The sequence below is a fragment of the Aspergillus ochraceoroseus genome (assembly GCF_002846915.1).
Source record: "Aspergillus ochraceoroseus IBT 24754 chromosome Unknown P175scaffold_1, whole genome shotgun sequence".
NCBI classification, from domain to species: domain Eukaryota; kingdom Fungi; phylum Ascomycota; class Eurotiomycetes; order Eurotiales; family Aspergillaceae; genus Aspergillus; species Aspergillus ochraceoroseus.
Genome location: NW_024468476.1, coordinates 3,626,271 through 3,639,163, shown reverse-complemented (window position 1 = coordinate 3,639,163; position 12,893 = coordinate 3,626,271). Strand labels below are relative to the sequence as shown.

The 12,893-nt window shown below is 49.0% G+C and overlaps 4 protein-coding genes across 4 annotated transcripts; 2 read left to right on the top strand and 2 right to left on the bottom strand.

The window, feature by feature from the left end:
- The first annotated feature begins 195 nt into the window (after positions 1 to 195).
- Positions 196 to 2,728, top strand: P175DRAFT_0450933 (uncharacterized protein). Its single transcript, XM_040894475.1, has 3 exons — positions 196 to 975; positions 1,029 to 1,139; positions 1,192 to 2,728. The coding sequence occupies exons 1-3, from the start codon at positions 333 to 335 to the stop codon at positions 2,583 to 2,585; spliced, it is 2,148 nt and encodes a 715-aa protein (XP_040756275.1). The 5' UTR covers positions 196 to 332; the 3' UTR covers positions 2,586 to 2,728.
- Positions 2,729 to 2,843: 115 nt separating this feature from the next.
- On the bottom strand, positions 2,844 to 5,181 carry P175DRAFT_0554138 (chaperonin-containing T-complex alpha subunit TCP1). The gene is made up of 6 exons (XM_040900537.1): positions 5,083 to 5,181; positions 4,956 to 5,003; positions 4,802 to 4,887; positions 4,645 to 4,749; positions 3,547 to 4,581; positions 2,844 to 3,481 (listed from the first exon to the last, which is right to left on the bottom strand). Exons 1-6 carry the CDS (start codon positions 5,123 to 5,125, stop codon positions 3,098 to 3,100), a joined length of 1,701 nt encoding a protein of 566 aa, XP_040756274.1. The 5' UTR covers positions 5,126 to 5,181; the 3' UTR covers positions 2,844 to 3,097.
- A 116-nt stretch (positions 5,182 to 5,297) lies between these two features.
- P175DRAFT_0450929 (proline--tRNA ligase) lies at positions 5,298 to 7,624 on the top strand. Its single transcript, XM_040894474.1, has 4 exons — positions 5,298 to 5,753; positions 5,811 to 5,980; positions 6,055 to 7,310; positions 7,395 to 7,624. The coding sequence occupies exons 1-4, from the start codon at positions 5,394 to 5,396 to the stop codon at positions 7,403 to 7,405; spliced, it is 1,797 nt and encodes a 598-aa protein (XP_040756273.1). The 5' UTR covers positions 5,298 to 5,393; the 3' UTR covers positions 7,406 to 7,624.
- Positions 7,625 to 8,118: 494 nt separating this feature from the next.
- Positions 8,119 to 10,927, bottom strand: P175DRAFT_0554136 (uncharacterized protein). The gene has a single exon (XM_040900536.1). It carries the CDS (start codon positions 10,505 to 10,507, stop codon positions 8,531 to 8,533), a length of 1,977 nt encoding a protein of 658 aa, XP_040756272.1. The 5' UTR covers positions 10,508 to 10,927; the 3' UTR covers positions 8,119 to 8,530.
- Positions 10,928 to 12,893: the final 1,966 nt, after the last annotated feature.

Below are 12,893 nucleotides of genomic sequence, written 5' to 3'. Positions count from 1 at the left end.
AAAAATGTCTTGACATGAGAAAAAAAAGATAAAATTTCTGGCTGAAAAATCCCGATCTACAAACTGACCGCCTGCCGAATCCAACTGTTAATGGTGACTGCTCACCGCCTGCCGTTATGGGTCACTCGCGTCACGAAAAAGGCACGTCGACACGAGACTCGCCTGTTCTGTGGCCCTTTTTTTCCGCGACGTGAATATTGCTGGACGAGGATTCTTTGGCCCCCCTCTCTTTCAGCTCCACTATGCCTCGGATTTCTCCAGCCTGATCGATCTCGCACACACTTTCGCTTATGTAGAATGTCTTTGTATGTTTGTTTTGCCTAGGGGACACAATGACTCGCTGTCATGATCTTCCTGAAGTACCTCGATCCGAACCTGTCTTTCCTCTGTCGCCTGGAGAGATCCCTTCCTCTCCACCGTCTATAGCCTCTGATGCTGGAATACGCCACAAGCCCAAGAAGCCTCCTCCAGTCACTCCACGCTCCTTCAGAAGATTCTTTACTCCCCGTTCGCTGCTGGATAGTGGGAGCCATGCAAATGCAGTCAGGACCAGTCGTCAGGCTCTCAGAGCCCTCAGCTCTCCGGCAGTCAACCGCTTGGGGCCGGCTTTTACAAGGACAATGAAGGCTGTGATGAGTAGGCCAGAGCCGGCAGATCTTATGCGGACGCCGAGCAGGAAACGCAAGCTCTCCATGTCATCTGTTCCGTCCCCTCTTCAATCGTCACCGCTGCGGAAGGTACGAGTCAGGTACCAGGTTGAAGAGGATGAGGAGGTGGATATTCTGGTGAGAGATATTGATGTTGGTGTTGAGCCACAAGGGGAAGAAGAGAAACCCGTGCCTCCCTCCAAAATTCCCGTCAAAGTTTCCCCTGTTCAACGCTCCAAAGCGCTGCAGACGTCGGGGGGGTTCTTTATGCGCAGTGTTTCGGGGTCCCGAGCAAATCGGGTGACCATGCGGTCCAATTATGGTGCCGGTTTGTAGCCATATCCTTGAATGTTCCAAACCCTGTGCTCACTATTTTCTCAGGCTGGCAGGATTTGACTTCGTCCTTTTACTCCGGACCAGTTGACAGTCATGCTTGCACGAGCTCGACGGGTGATCGTCATGCCCTTCCATTCTGTACGGCCTCGTGTAATAGTAAGCCTCCCTTACCTTTGTCTGTTACACCAGTCTCCTAACAATTCAACAGCCAATACTCTTGTTGCCGTTGGGGATGAAGAAGGAGGCATTCGACTACTGGAATCTGCAAAAGACGACAAAATTGGCTTCTCGAAAGCATATCTCTCATTTCGTCCCCATACAAATGCGATTATGGACCTAGATTTCTCTTCTGATGATATGCTTCTGGCAACAGCATCAGGGGACCAAACCGCCATGGTTATTGATATGGCGACACAGAGACCGGTGTATTGCTTGGCCAACCACGTATCTTCCTTGAAACAGGTCAAATTTCAGCCAGCAGCCAATAACAAAGTCCTAGCAACCTGCAGTCGTGACGGCAATGTCAATATCTGGGATCTAAGGTGTAAAGGCTTCGAAAAACCTTCTTTGCAGGTCCAGTGCTCTCTCGAGTCAGAAAATGAGCCTGTAAACCCTGCTTTTACCTCCAAGATGACATATCCGCAAGTTTTGAATACCGTTCATGGCGCTCATGCCTGGATGCCACAAACCATAGGCCCTGAGAAGTCGGAGCCCCAAATGCCTCGCTCTGATATCACCGTGACTTCCCTGACATTTCTACCTCCTGGCCGAGAAAATCTTTTTGTCACAGCATCCGAAGCCAATTCTTGCCTGCGGCTCTGGGACTTGCGTACTGCCCATAGCAATCGTAGGGGCCGGCCTGCTCTTCCTCTCTCCACTACACGCGAACCAGATAGTCATGTTAAGTACCGCCGGTTTGGAGTCACGTCCATGACGATGGGTGGAGATGGGTCAAGATTATACTCCTTGTGCCGGGATGGCACTGTGTATGCATACTCGACTTCGCACCTGGTTTTAGGACATGCTCCCGAGCTTTCGTTGAACAACACCCGCCCACGGCGCTCTGGAGGGTCCGACAAAGAAGGCCTTGGGCCTCTGTACGGCTTTCGTCATCCACGCTTAAGAGTTGCTTCATTCTACGTCAAACTTGCCGTCCGAAAGGCCTTCGATGATAAACCAGAAATGTTAGCTGTTGGAAGCGGCGAGCCCTGCCCTATTTTATTCCCCACAGACGAAAGATTCCTTCACTCCTCTACCCAGCAACAAACTGTTGGAGTAGATGCAGCTCCCAGGACTCCATACTCCACTCGGTACGGCCTCCGCCGCACCAACTCTGGGATCGGTTTGTCAGGACGCCTGGAAGATACAATTCAGATATATGATACCGGAACATCATTAGATGAAGGCCACAAGAAGGAAGTGTCGGCAGTGACATGGACTGTAAACGGAGAGCTCATTACCGTCAGCGACGATTACAGTGCCAGATGCTGGCGTGAAGGACCTGAAGCACGAGAACTGCGAGCAGGCGGAGAGGCCGAGGGTCGCAGATGGAAGTGCGGCTGGGCTAGCACTAAAGACTCTTATGAAGATGAAGACGAATGATCATAAACCCCATACCACGGCTATTGCTTTTGCTGTTATTTAATTTTTTTTTTTTTTTGGGTTGCATGCTGTGCTTTTCATGCCGCTTGTTCCCCATGTTTCTTGCACGCATTTCATGGCGTTGATGGCATGCATACCTTGCTTCCATTTAGCGGGAGTTTGATTACTTTTAGTTAGAAGGGTTATGGCACGTGTACCAGGTAATATTCTAGCAGCCAACGTTTGCATAGACAAGCGAAATTATACATAATTGGTTATATTTCTACATAGTAGTCTCCAAGCATACGTAGGGATCCATCTCCAACCACAAATGGACTACTGTACATAGACAGGTTCCCGGGGTGGTCTAAACTCTGCAGTATGTCTTTCTAATACAGGTAGGTTTTATAGATAACTCAGTATACAGACATAGAGAAACTTTGTACTATAAAGTCTTATTATACTTTTTCTTCGTCTAAAACTCCGTACAGGAAGAGAAAGATGCATCATGCAAAGAGTTAGAATAGAATACCTTAGTGGCCGTGACCATCATCCTCCTTGCGCTCGGGGTCTAGCTTGATCATGGTATCAATACGCATGATAGCAATGCAAGCCTCAACAGCACTCTTCAGCTGCTTAATCTTGCCCATGCTGGGCTCCAAAACGCCAGCCTTGAGGCAGTCGTGGACACGTCCCTTTGAAAGGTCAAGACCGTAATTGCGGTATTCCTTCTTCTTGGCGATGGCCTTCTCCTTCTCATTAGCCTCGCCCTCCTGGACGCGCTGGGAGACAGCGTGGCGTTTACGGAGCTGGGCAACAAGATCGGAGGAGTCTTTGGCGGCGTTCACGGCGAGGGTCTTGGGGACGATGAGAAGCGATTGAGCGAATTCACCGATAGCGAGTTGCTCACGGGAGCCCTGCAGGTTGAGGAATGAGGGTCAGTAGAGAAACAAAAGGTAGAGTAGTAGATGTTGGTACATACCACCGTGACGGCAAATTCCTCGAGGTAAATATGAAGGGCTGTCTCAACGGCGCCACCACCGGGAACAATGCTACCACTCTCCAAGGTTCGCTTGACGGCGCACAGGGAATCATGAACCGAACGCTCCATCTCATCTAAGCTGAAGTCGTTGGGTCCTCGCAGAATGATAGAAGCCGAGGTGTGGACCTTGGTTCCCCTCACGAGGATACACTCGTCATCGGATATCCGCTCCTGCACAACCTCATCTGCTTGTCCCAAGTAGGAGGTTTCAAACTTCTCATCTCCGTTGAGATCTGAGAGTGTGCTCACGAGTGTGGCTCCGGTGGCCTTGGCAATGCGTCTCAGGTCCTCCTTCTTGCAGCGGCGAACAGCCATTGCACCCTTCTCAACAAAGAGCTTGAGAACCATGTCGTCAATACCTTTGGTGGTAAGGACAACATTAGCACCAGACTTGAGGATCTTCTCGACACGTTCGATAACGATGCCAGACTCTCTCTGACGGATCTTCTCCAACTGATCAGGGTCGTCAACAGTAATCTGGACGCCAAGCTTCATCCTCTCCTTCTGCAGGTTCATATCTAAACAGGCGATCCTCGCATCGGTTATGCGGGTCTTCATGGCTTGAGAAGCAACAGTACAGTTAAGAGCATAACCATTAACTAGTACTGACTCTGTACCACTCTTTCCGTGAGCCTTCAGCAGATTCACTGCTTTGACGGGATACTTGACCTCATTTTTCTGGTTTGTGGTCTTCACCAGCAACATGGCATTGACAACCATATTAGCAAAGAAATCAGCGTCCGCGCCAATGATCTTGCTGGACATAGATGTCTTTGCAATGTTAAGTAAGCTGTCCTTTCCTAGACTCTCAACCTTTGTGGCGATGTTCTCGTTCATATACTTGACAGCCTCTCGGAGTGCTAGTCTGTATCCGTTGATAATGGTCGTGGGGTGAATGCGATTCTTCATCAGCTCGTTCGCTCGGCGTAGGAGTTCTGCAGCTATCAAAACAACGGATGTAGTACCATCTCCAACCTATACACAATCAGCATCCATATCCCCACCACTCTAGGGGTTTAAGGGGTTGGTGGGATGTACCTCCCGATCCTGTTGTTGGGCGAGATCAACGAGGATCTTTCCGGCAGGATGTTCGATATCGAGAAGACTCAAAATAGTCGCTCCATCATTGGTAACCGTCACATCCTAAAATCTATCAGAATCTGTCGAAACGGCGCGGGGTCCGAACCAAACGTACACCAATATCGTCCACCATCATCTTATCCAGGCCAGAGGGGCCGAACGAGCTCTTGACAACATTTGCAATCGCCTGGGTCGCAAGGACTAGATACACAATCAGGACAGGGACCGAATATAATGAGAAAAAAGGGGGAATATTTGGGTTAACATACCATTCTGGTCCCGCACGTCAGCGCCGGTGATTTTCTGCCCACCCAAGACTGTGCGAGGTGAATTAGTCCCAACTTCTGGAGAGCGGGGAGAGGCAAAATCTTGACACCAGGGGCACAAAAAACTCACAGAGAGTATCCGCGTTACGCGGCGCCTCGAAAATTCCTGCCATTTCGCAAGCCAGACAGTAGAAATGCTGCTTGTCCGAGTATCAAAGCTCCAACAGCTGCTTTTCTGCGTCGTTTGTAAAGGAAGCTCGTCGTGTTTGCGCTAAAAGTTCTGCCGCATCCGGGCGGTGAAGTTTTCTAGATTCATCCCACTTTGACTCAGACAAAGCCCCCAATTCGCTTTCCAATTCACGACTTCTGGCGATTTCCTTTGCCTTCTTTCAGAATATCGCTCCGGTAGTCCCTTCTGGTCTCCATTAGGTCTTCTGCAAAATGGCCAGCCAAGTCCCTGCCGACACCACCGGTGCCTCTCAAACCCTGCCTGATCGCACCCAAACCCCCGCCAGCGGGGATGCCCCTCAGGGAGAGGTCTCGAAGAATGCCGCAAAGAAGGCTGCTAAGCAAGCCGAGATGGCCGCAAAGAAGGCTGAGAAGGCTGCTAAGGCCGGACAGGCCGGACAGGCTGGAAAGGGACAGAAGGCCGGCGCCAAGGGAGCCAAGGCGAACCCCGACAAGGCCTTGATTGGAATCGATGTCTCCAAGGAGGAGGATTTCCCAGGATGGTACCAGCAGGTCCTCACAAAGGGTGATATGCTCGACTACTATGATGTTTCCGGATGCTACATTCTCAAGGTGGGCGATGATTTCTGTGTGTAGATGATGTCGAGCTTTTGTACTGATATGCGCCAGCCTGCTTCCTATTCTATCTGGGAGGAGATCCAGCAATGGTTCAACGAGCGCATCAAGAAGATGGGCGTCAAGAACTGCTCTTTCCCTCTGTTTGTTTCCGAGGATGTTCTTCAGAGGGAAAAGGACCACATTGAAGGCTTTGCTGCTGAAGTTGCTTGGGTTACCCATGCGTAAGACTTTTCTTTCCTCTTTGCCATTCAATTGGCGTTCCAATTACTGATGCTCCTTTTCTTTTGGTTTACAGAGGCTCGACCCCTCTTGAGAAGAAGATTGCCATCCGCCCTACATCAGAGACCGTCATGTACCCTTACTATGCCAAGTGGATCCGAAGCCACCGCGACCTGCCCCTCAAACTCAACCAGTGGAATTCTGTCGTTCGATGGGAATTCAAGCACCCCCAGCCTTTCCTCCGAACCCGAGAATTCCTTTGGCAGGAAGGTCATACTGCTCACTTGACCGAGCAGGAGGCTCGCGAGGAGGTTCTCCAGATTCTTGACCTCTATGCGCTTATCTACGAGGAGCTCTTGGCTGTCCCCGTTGTGAAGGGTCAGAAGACCGAGAAGGAGAAGTTTGCTGGTGGTTTGTATACTACCACTGTTGAAGGTTATATCCCCGCTACTGGCCGTGGTATCCAGGGTGGTACATCTCACGGTCTCGGTCAGAACTTCAGTAAGATGTTCGGCATTACCGTCGAGGATCCTTCGGCGAAGGGCGACGAGAAGAAGCCCCATCTCCACGTTTGGCAGAACTCTTGGGGTTTGTCGACCCGTACTCTAGGTGTCATGGTTATGATCCACAGTGACAACAACGGTCTGGTTATCCCTCCCCGTGTCGCTGAGATTCAGACCATTGTTATCCCCGTTGGTATCACCGCCAAGACCACTGCTGAAGACCGTGACAAGCTCTACGCTGAAATTGACGCCCTTGTCTCTACTCTCACCGCTGCTGGTGTGCGTGCTGACAGCGACAAGCGTGACGGATACTCCCCTGGCTGGAAGTTCAACGACTGGGAACTTCGCGGTGTTCCTCTGCGCATTGAATTCGGCCCTGGCGAGTCTGCTGGCAACTTTGTCACTGTTGCTCGTCGCGATATCCCAGGCAAGGAGGGCAAATCCACTATCCCTATCCCCGAGCTGTCGACCGCAGTTCCCACTCTCCTCGATACCATCCACAAGGATATGTTCAAGCGCGCAGACGACCAGTACCGCTCCCACCGCAAGCTCATCACCAGCTGGGATGACTTCACCCCTGCCCTTAACGACAAGAACATCTGTATCATCCCTCACTGCCTGACAGAGGAGTGTGAGGACCAAATCAAGGAGATGAGCGCCCGCAAAGCTGAGGAGGACTCGAATGAGCCCCAGGACTCCCGCGCCCCCAGCATGGGCGCCAAATCCCTTTGCATTCCCTTCGACCAGCCAGAAGGCATCAAGCCCGGCGAGACCAAGTGCACCAACCCCAAGTGTACTCGATTTGCCGAGAAATGGTGCATGTTCGGACGTAAGTCACTCCCTCACCTCCCTTTTATGCCGAGTTTCCAGATATCACCAACTAACCACTATGTTTTTTTCACCCTATCTCTAGGCTCTTACTAAAACGCATTTTCATCATCTAACACTAAGAGCTATTTCACTCACTTCAGGAATAGCATTGCTTATCATCTCCACATTGATACGGCTTCCATGACTCTTATGACCTGGTTTTTCTCCTAATTGTTACCACTTACGATCTAAGCACGTAGTGTTAAACACCACCGATAACATAACAAGTAAAACAAACCCACCAAAATACGGAATATTAACCCCCCCCCCCCCGCCCCCCCAAAAAAACACGAGTAGTGACAGCGCCTGGGGTGTTAGTGATTATTTGGGTTATGTTTCTTCTTTTCCAGTCAGTCAGTACTTTGGCGGCCGGGGGGGGGGGGTGGTTGATGGATGAATGAATGGGCATGGAGTCATATATTTAAGGAAGCCTTTGCGAAGAGTTAGAATTTATATTTATTCTGATGTTGTTGTAGCTAGGTATGCGTGAATTCAGTCATTGTAGGGAATATCAAGGGGTTTTTGATCTTCTATATCCATATCATATATTCTAGACTATTTGTCTGTGTTGGGTTGTGATGTGCTACTATAACTATACCAACCTACTGACCTACTGACCTACTGACCTACACACATATATATATATCAATACTTACAACCTAATTAAGCAGCAGGCAAAGTACTAGAATATTTAAGCCTGTGTGTTTATATATTTTCGTATAGATAGATTCATAGTTACAGTTATATTTATATTTATAGTATGTTAACCTTATTCTAGTAAGAAATGACGCCGATGCGCCAAAACCATCGGGAATATTTTTGTGTTGGAAAAGAAAATCAGAGACAGACAGACAGACAGACACAGAAAGAGAAACGAATGAGCGCAAGACAGAGACCGAAGAAAGAGAGCTCCTGGGCAAGGAAAGATGCTAGATGCCAAAGTAGAGGTACTTAGATGAGAAAGAGACTGAAGTGATACTAGGTGTTGATGAGGTATATGTAGATGGATGATATGACATGTAGGAAATGCAAGGACGCAGGGATGGAATGATAAGACGAGACATGGGTTGTCATGGCTCATGGAATAGCGTCGTTGCCTTGTGATCGAAGTTCGAGAGAAACGAGCAGGGAGAGAGGAGAAGGAGAGATTTTCGAGAAATGGGAATGAGAAAAACAAATTCAGTACGACTGCACGGAGAGCCCACTGTTTCTATTTTTTGTAGAAGCGCTACCGTTCCTGGTCAAGGTACTGCGCCAACTGACGCTGCGGTTGGATTTCCGCGGCCAATTCATCAACCGGTAAGCGTTTCGAGGTGTCGTATTCTCTGCAGCCACATATGTAACATTGTTCTCGTCGACACCATGGATCTGGACCTGAGGGATGGTTCCAACACTCGGAAGATGGATGATTTCATCATCACTATCGTCAGCAGATAAGCTAGCTCGGCTTTCACGGTCTGAACCGGATGTCTGGGCCCGCATGTAAAGAATGGATGGCGTGGTGCTGAGGCCGCTAGCACAACAGGGTTGGGGTGTGGATTTCTCGGTCTGCAAAAGTAGATCCATGTAGGTGACTGGTTCTTCACCGGTGAGCTGGTTGGGTTCCGTTGTGTCGAAGAAGCCTGGGGTTGGGTGTGGCGCGTCGGTGTGTCTGCGTCGACTGGGGGTTTGTCGGGAGACGTGGGAGGGGACGCTGGTGGAGATGCTTTTACGGAGTTCCGAGTCTCTCATGTGCCTCTTCAGGGAGCCCTTTCGGATCAATCTGGACAGCTGCCCATCTTTGAGTGAGGTTGATGATGAGGGCTTAAGAGCTGGTGCACTCTTGTCAAATGAGTCCTGGGAAGGAGATGGAGTAAATGCTGGGCCGGCTTCAGGCACAGGCACACGTTGAAATGCCTCGTGGGAGTTGATTTCGCGGATAATTGCGTCTTGGAGAGTCTCGAATGTTGGGTGTGGTGATATGGTTTGTGTAGACATGTACGCCCTGCGGAACATATCCATGATCTCTGCTACCTTCTGGTTGGTCATGGGCAGTAGCGAGAGCGCGGGGGATGTTGGTGTTGCAATTTGCAGAGGGCTGTTCATAACCTCCGCAATACTGGAGGTTTGGTTCCCTTCCAAGTTGCTCGGGGTTGGCGGTTGGATGGCACGGTGGGCAATGTTGTGGGGTCTTCCTAGAGCAGCTAATTCCGTGTTGATGGAGAGATCACGGACATTTTTCTTCAAGCCCGATGATCTTGGGCGAAATCCCGGACTTTTTTGCTCTTTGGGCGTCTTTGGTAAACGCGGGCTGGGAGTTGAGCCCGCTGGGGAGTCTTGTCGTGGGTTCTCGTTCAGCTTTCGCGGCTGATAACCCATGGTCATGGGTAATGTTGGACTGTCTGGGAGAGGCGTGTTGCTCCAAGAATCCCCTTGCTTGTATGCTGGGGGTACACCTAGATGCCTCCCGGTATACGGGATCTCCGAGTCGTTTGAGCTAGAGGCCCTTGTCTCTCCCTGGGGGGTCTGTATGGGACGTAAAGAGTCCGGCGAGGTTGAACGCAGGATCTGACTTTCTTTCGTTTTCGAGCGTGGGCGCCCTTTCACACCACCATTTTGACAACTCGGCTGGTAGGAGCGGTGCGATTTGGATCGGGTCAGTGAGCGGCTCCTCCTTCGATTCCGCGCGATATTTCTATCCGCAACGTCCTCCTGGTACAGAGGTGAAATACTGCGCGAGTAGAGATTCTTGCTTCGTGGTTGTCGTCCGCGCAGAAACGGCGCCATATTTCGCTCCGCAACATCCTCATTGTATGGTGCAGTGGGTGATACCAGGCCAGATGACACAATCTGATGCTTCTGGAATGTGAGCAAAGCATCCAGCAGGTCGATATGTCGCGCATTTCTATTTGCAAGACGGATTGAGGCACGAGAGAGCGGAATGTGTGTAGGCGGGGGCATGGATCGGGCCTGCAATTGCTCATGCATCGCTTCAAATTGTTTTTCGATGTTCTGAAAATGCCCATTTCCATCCAGCAGCTGTGCATTCTTCGAGCTCAGACCCAATCCCGATGCTTGGGTGCGTTGTGATGGGCTCCTACTCGGGATGTCTGCATCCCTGGAGCCCGGGGTTGGTGAAGCTCTCTCCGCATGGAAGAACCGTTTGAGAACCACCATTCTCGGCGAATTGCTGCAGTGAACCAGCAAACTTTGGGACCAAAGGGAGTTAGGCACTCACGACGTCCTGCATAGGAGTCCTAGTAAAACCAAACGAGTCTTGAAGAAGAATCCGGGAGTTGAGGCCGGTTAAATGAACGAAGTGGCAGAGGGGTTGCGTCAACGCATGGAATAAAACCGATAATATATTATAGAGAAGAGAATCAAACAGCGTAGGAGATCACTTAAAGAGAGAAACAGCAACCGGAATCAAGGATTGCAAGTCATGGATGGCATCTTGCTCTGACATGGAAGGAGTATACCAGGTAGGTACGATTTCAGATGGACAAAAGAGTGGGAAAAGAGTGGGAAAAATCGGGTCTACAAGGGAAAGAGAAGAGAAAGAGAAGAATAAGAAAAAAGAAACGGTAAAAGAAGCAGTAAAAGAAAAAAAAAAAGGTCAAAGACTCCTAGTGCTAAGCTACTAAACTGGGACGATGTCCCGATGCCATTCAAGTTTGCAGATCGCATGTCTAGAGCTGTTGTCTTGAGCAAGGTATCACAGGCTAATGGTTAATTCCATGGTAATTACCCCGGCCTAAGCTCCATTTCATGTGCTTTATTTGCTAATACAGTGTACACTCCTATTACTGGGACTGTGATGGATCATGGCCCTGGTATGAATGGAGTCATCTTAGAGGTACAGAGTAGATAGTGTAGTGGACTCTTAACATCCTTGAATTCTCGAGAAAAGGAGACAATTTCTTCTCTTCTTTTTCTTTTATTCTTTCTTTTTTTCTGTTCTATCTGATTCTATCTATTTTCCCTTGCAAATTTGGGACAATCTGCTTCACTACCTATAAGATCGTTAGCTGTCAACAACCAAAAAAAAAAAAAAAAAAAAAAAAAAATACTGACCTAACAGCCCAGTGAGAGAAAATCGTAACCGATGGAGCCAGAAACTCCATCCTCAGCCTTCAGGTAATAATACTTAATAATAGTTAGTGGAGATGGCGGGGACTTTTTTTTTATTGGTATATCAAAGGGGATCATCCAGCCGCCTCTCCCACGAAGGAAAGACATGCGAGACGCACTGTTCTGTCCACGATAGACATATAGTATTTATAATTGATAGGTTGACACGAGAAATGCTCTGGACCTCAGTAGCTACCTTTCCCTGTTACCAAAATATTCTTATCCGGGCATGTTTCCATAGAAAGTGAAGTATAGTAAGTATACTCCGTGCCAGCCGAACCCTTTTGGAGATATGCAGATTGCAGAGAGACTGGGCCCAGATCGAGTATACCAAGCTGAAACGCCGATTAAGATAGTACGAATCTGGATCGGAATCATAAGAACATGAACCTAGGGTAACAGGAAGTCAGGAACTGTTGTACGGAGCAATTCCCTACAGTCTACCAAACCCTAATACGAGTACGTTCGGGATTTTTAAGAGTATGACACAGACAAGACAGATTCCTTGTCGGAATTTTCTCTCATCACCCCTGAACCTGTCAAAAAACTACTCGAGTCAGACTCAATAAATAGTCTGGACGGAAAAAGACCCATCGGAGGATACGCCGTTGCACTAAGTATTCTTATGCATAACTGACAGCAAAAAGACAAAATCCTAGTGAAACCATTTTTGCCCTCTGGTGGTGAGCTCCAATTTACCAACTTGCTAACTTTAGTCCACGACTCCACGATGCTAGTTAGTGATAACTATGATCTCAACACCGAGCAATCCGAAGAAAAAGAGGGTCATTAACATCCGATGTTATAGGCCTGTTGTCTTCCACACTAATACGATCGGGCATGTCCCGCAACGATCCCAATCACCGCACAAACAGCGAATGGGCCAGATGGCGTCCACTAACCACGTACCTCTCTCTCACTAGCTACGTAACTACCCAACAAATCTGACTGCATCATTAGATAGTTACTTACAAGATTCGGAATTAGCACGAACTGACGAGGAACGTGTTCGCGCGGCAAATCGACGAGTCAAATCCCCAATCCTGTGCCTGCAGGGGACCTACACGTTGCAAGGGAACATGTATCTCTTGCGGAATCTGGAGGGATCTCTTCCAGCGCTTATATCTACCTTCCTATTTGTCGCCAGCCCGAAATTACATTGAATGCGTCGGTTTTATTGCTGGTTAAGCCCGGACTGCTTGCCCGAGATAGGGATAGTCCGTGTGATTCATCTCTTTCCTGGCAGATAACTATCACAATTGGAAAGGAGATGTTATTGATCTCTGCTGGACGAGAATTAAAATCATGACTACCTAGGTACCTACTTTGGAGGTAAACCTGGAGCGCTGAGATACTCCAATTTACAAATATTTGCAATCCTCTGTACCTACTACAAGCACGGAGTAGTGAGATATGTACTCCGTAGAGGGGA

Bases quoted from the DNA above. Each gene is read 5' to 3' on its own strand.
- P175DRAFT_0450933 (XM_040894475.1), top strand. From the start codon at position 333: ATGACTCGCTGTCATGATCTTCCTGAAGTACCTCGATCCGAACCTGTC. The intron at 976-1,028 runs GTTTGTAGCCAT...CTATTTTCTCAG, and splicing joins GCGGTCCAATTATGGTGCCG to GCTGGCAGGATTTGACTTCG. The intron at 1,140-1,191 runs GTAAGCCTCCCT...ACAATTCAACAG, and splicing joins CTGTACGGCCTCGTGTAATA to CCAATACTCTTGTTGCCGTT.
- P175DRAFT_0554136 (XM_040900536.1), bottom strand. From the start codon at position 10,507: ATGGTGGTTCTCAAACGGTTCTTCCATGCGGAGAGAGCTTCACCAACC.
- P175DRAFT_0450929 (XM_040894474.1), top strand. From the start codon at position 5,394: ATGGCCAGCCAAGTCCCTGCCGACACCACCGGTGCCTCTCAAACCCTG. The intron at 5,754-5,810 runs GTGGGCGATGAT...GATATGCGCCAG, and splicing joins CCGGATGCTACATTCTCAAG to CCTGCTTCCTATTCTATCTG. The intron at 5,981-6,054 runs GTAAGACTTTTC...TTTGGTTTACAG, and splicing joins GTTGCTTGGGTTACCCATGC to AGGCTCGACCCCTCTTGAGA.
- P175DRAFT_0554138 (XM_040900537.1), bottom strand. From the start codon at position 5,125: ATGGCAGGAATTTTCGAGGCGCCGCGTAACGCGGATACTCTCT. The intron at 4,750-4,801 runs GTACGTTTGGTT...GATAGATTTTAG, and splicing joins TGATGGTGGACGATATTGGT to GATGTGACGGTTACCAATGA. The intron at 4,582-4,644 runs GTACATCCCACC...GATTGTGTATAG, and splicing joins CCCAACAACAGGATCGGGAG to GTTGGAGATGGTACTACATC.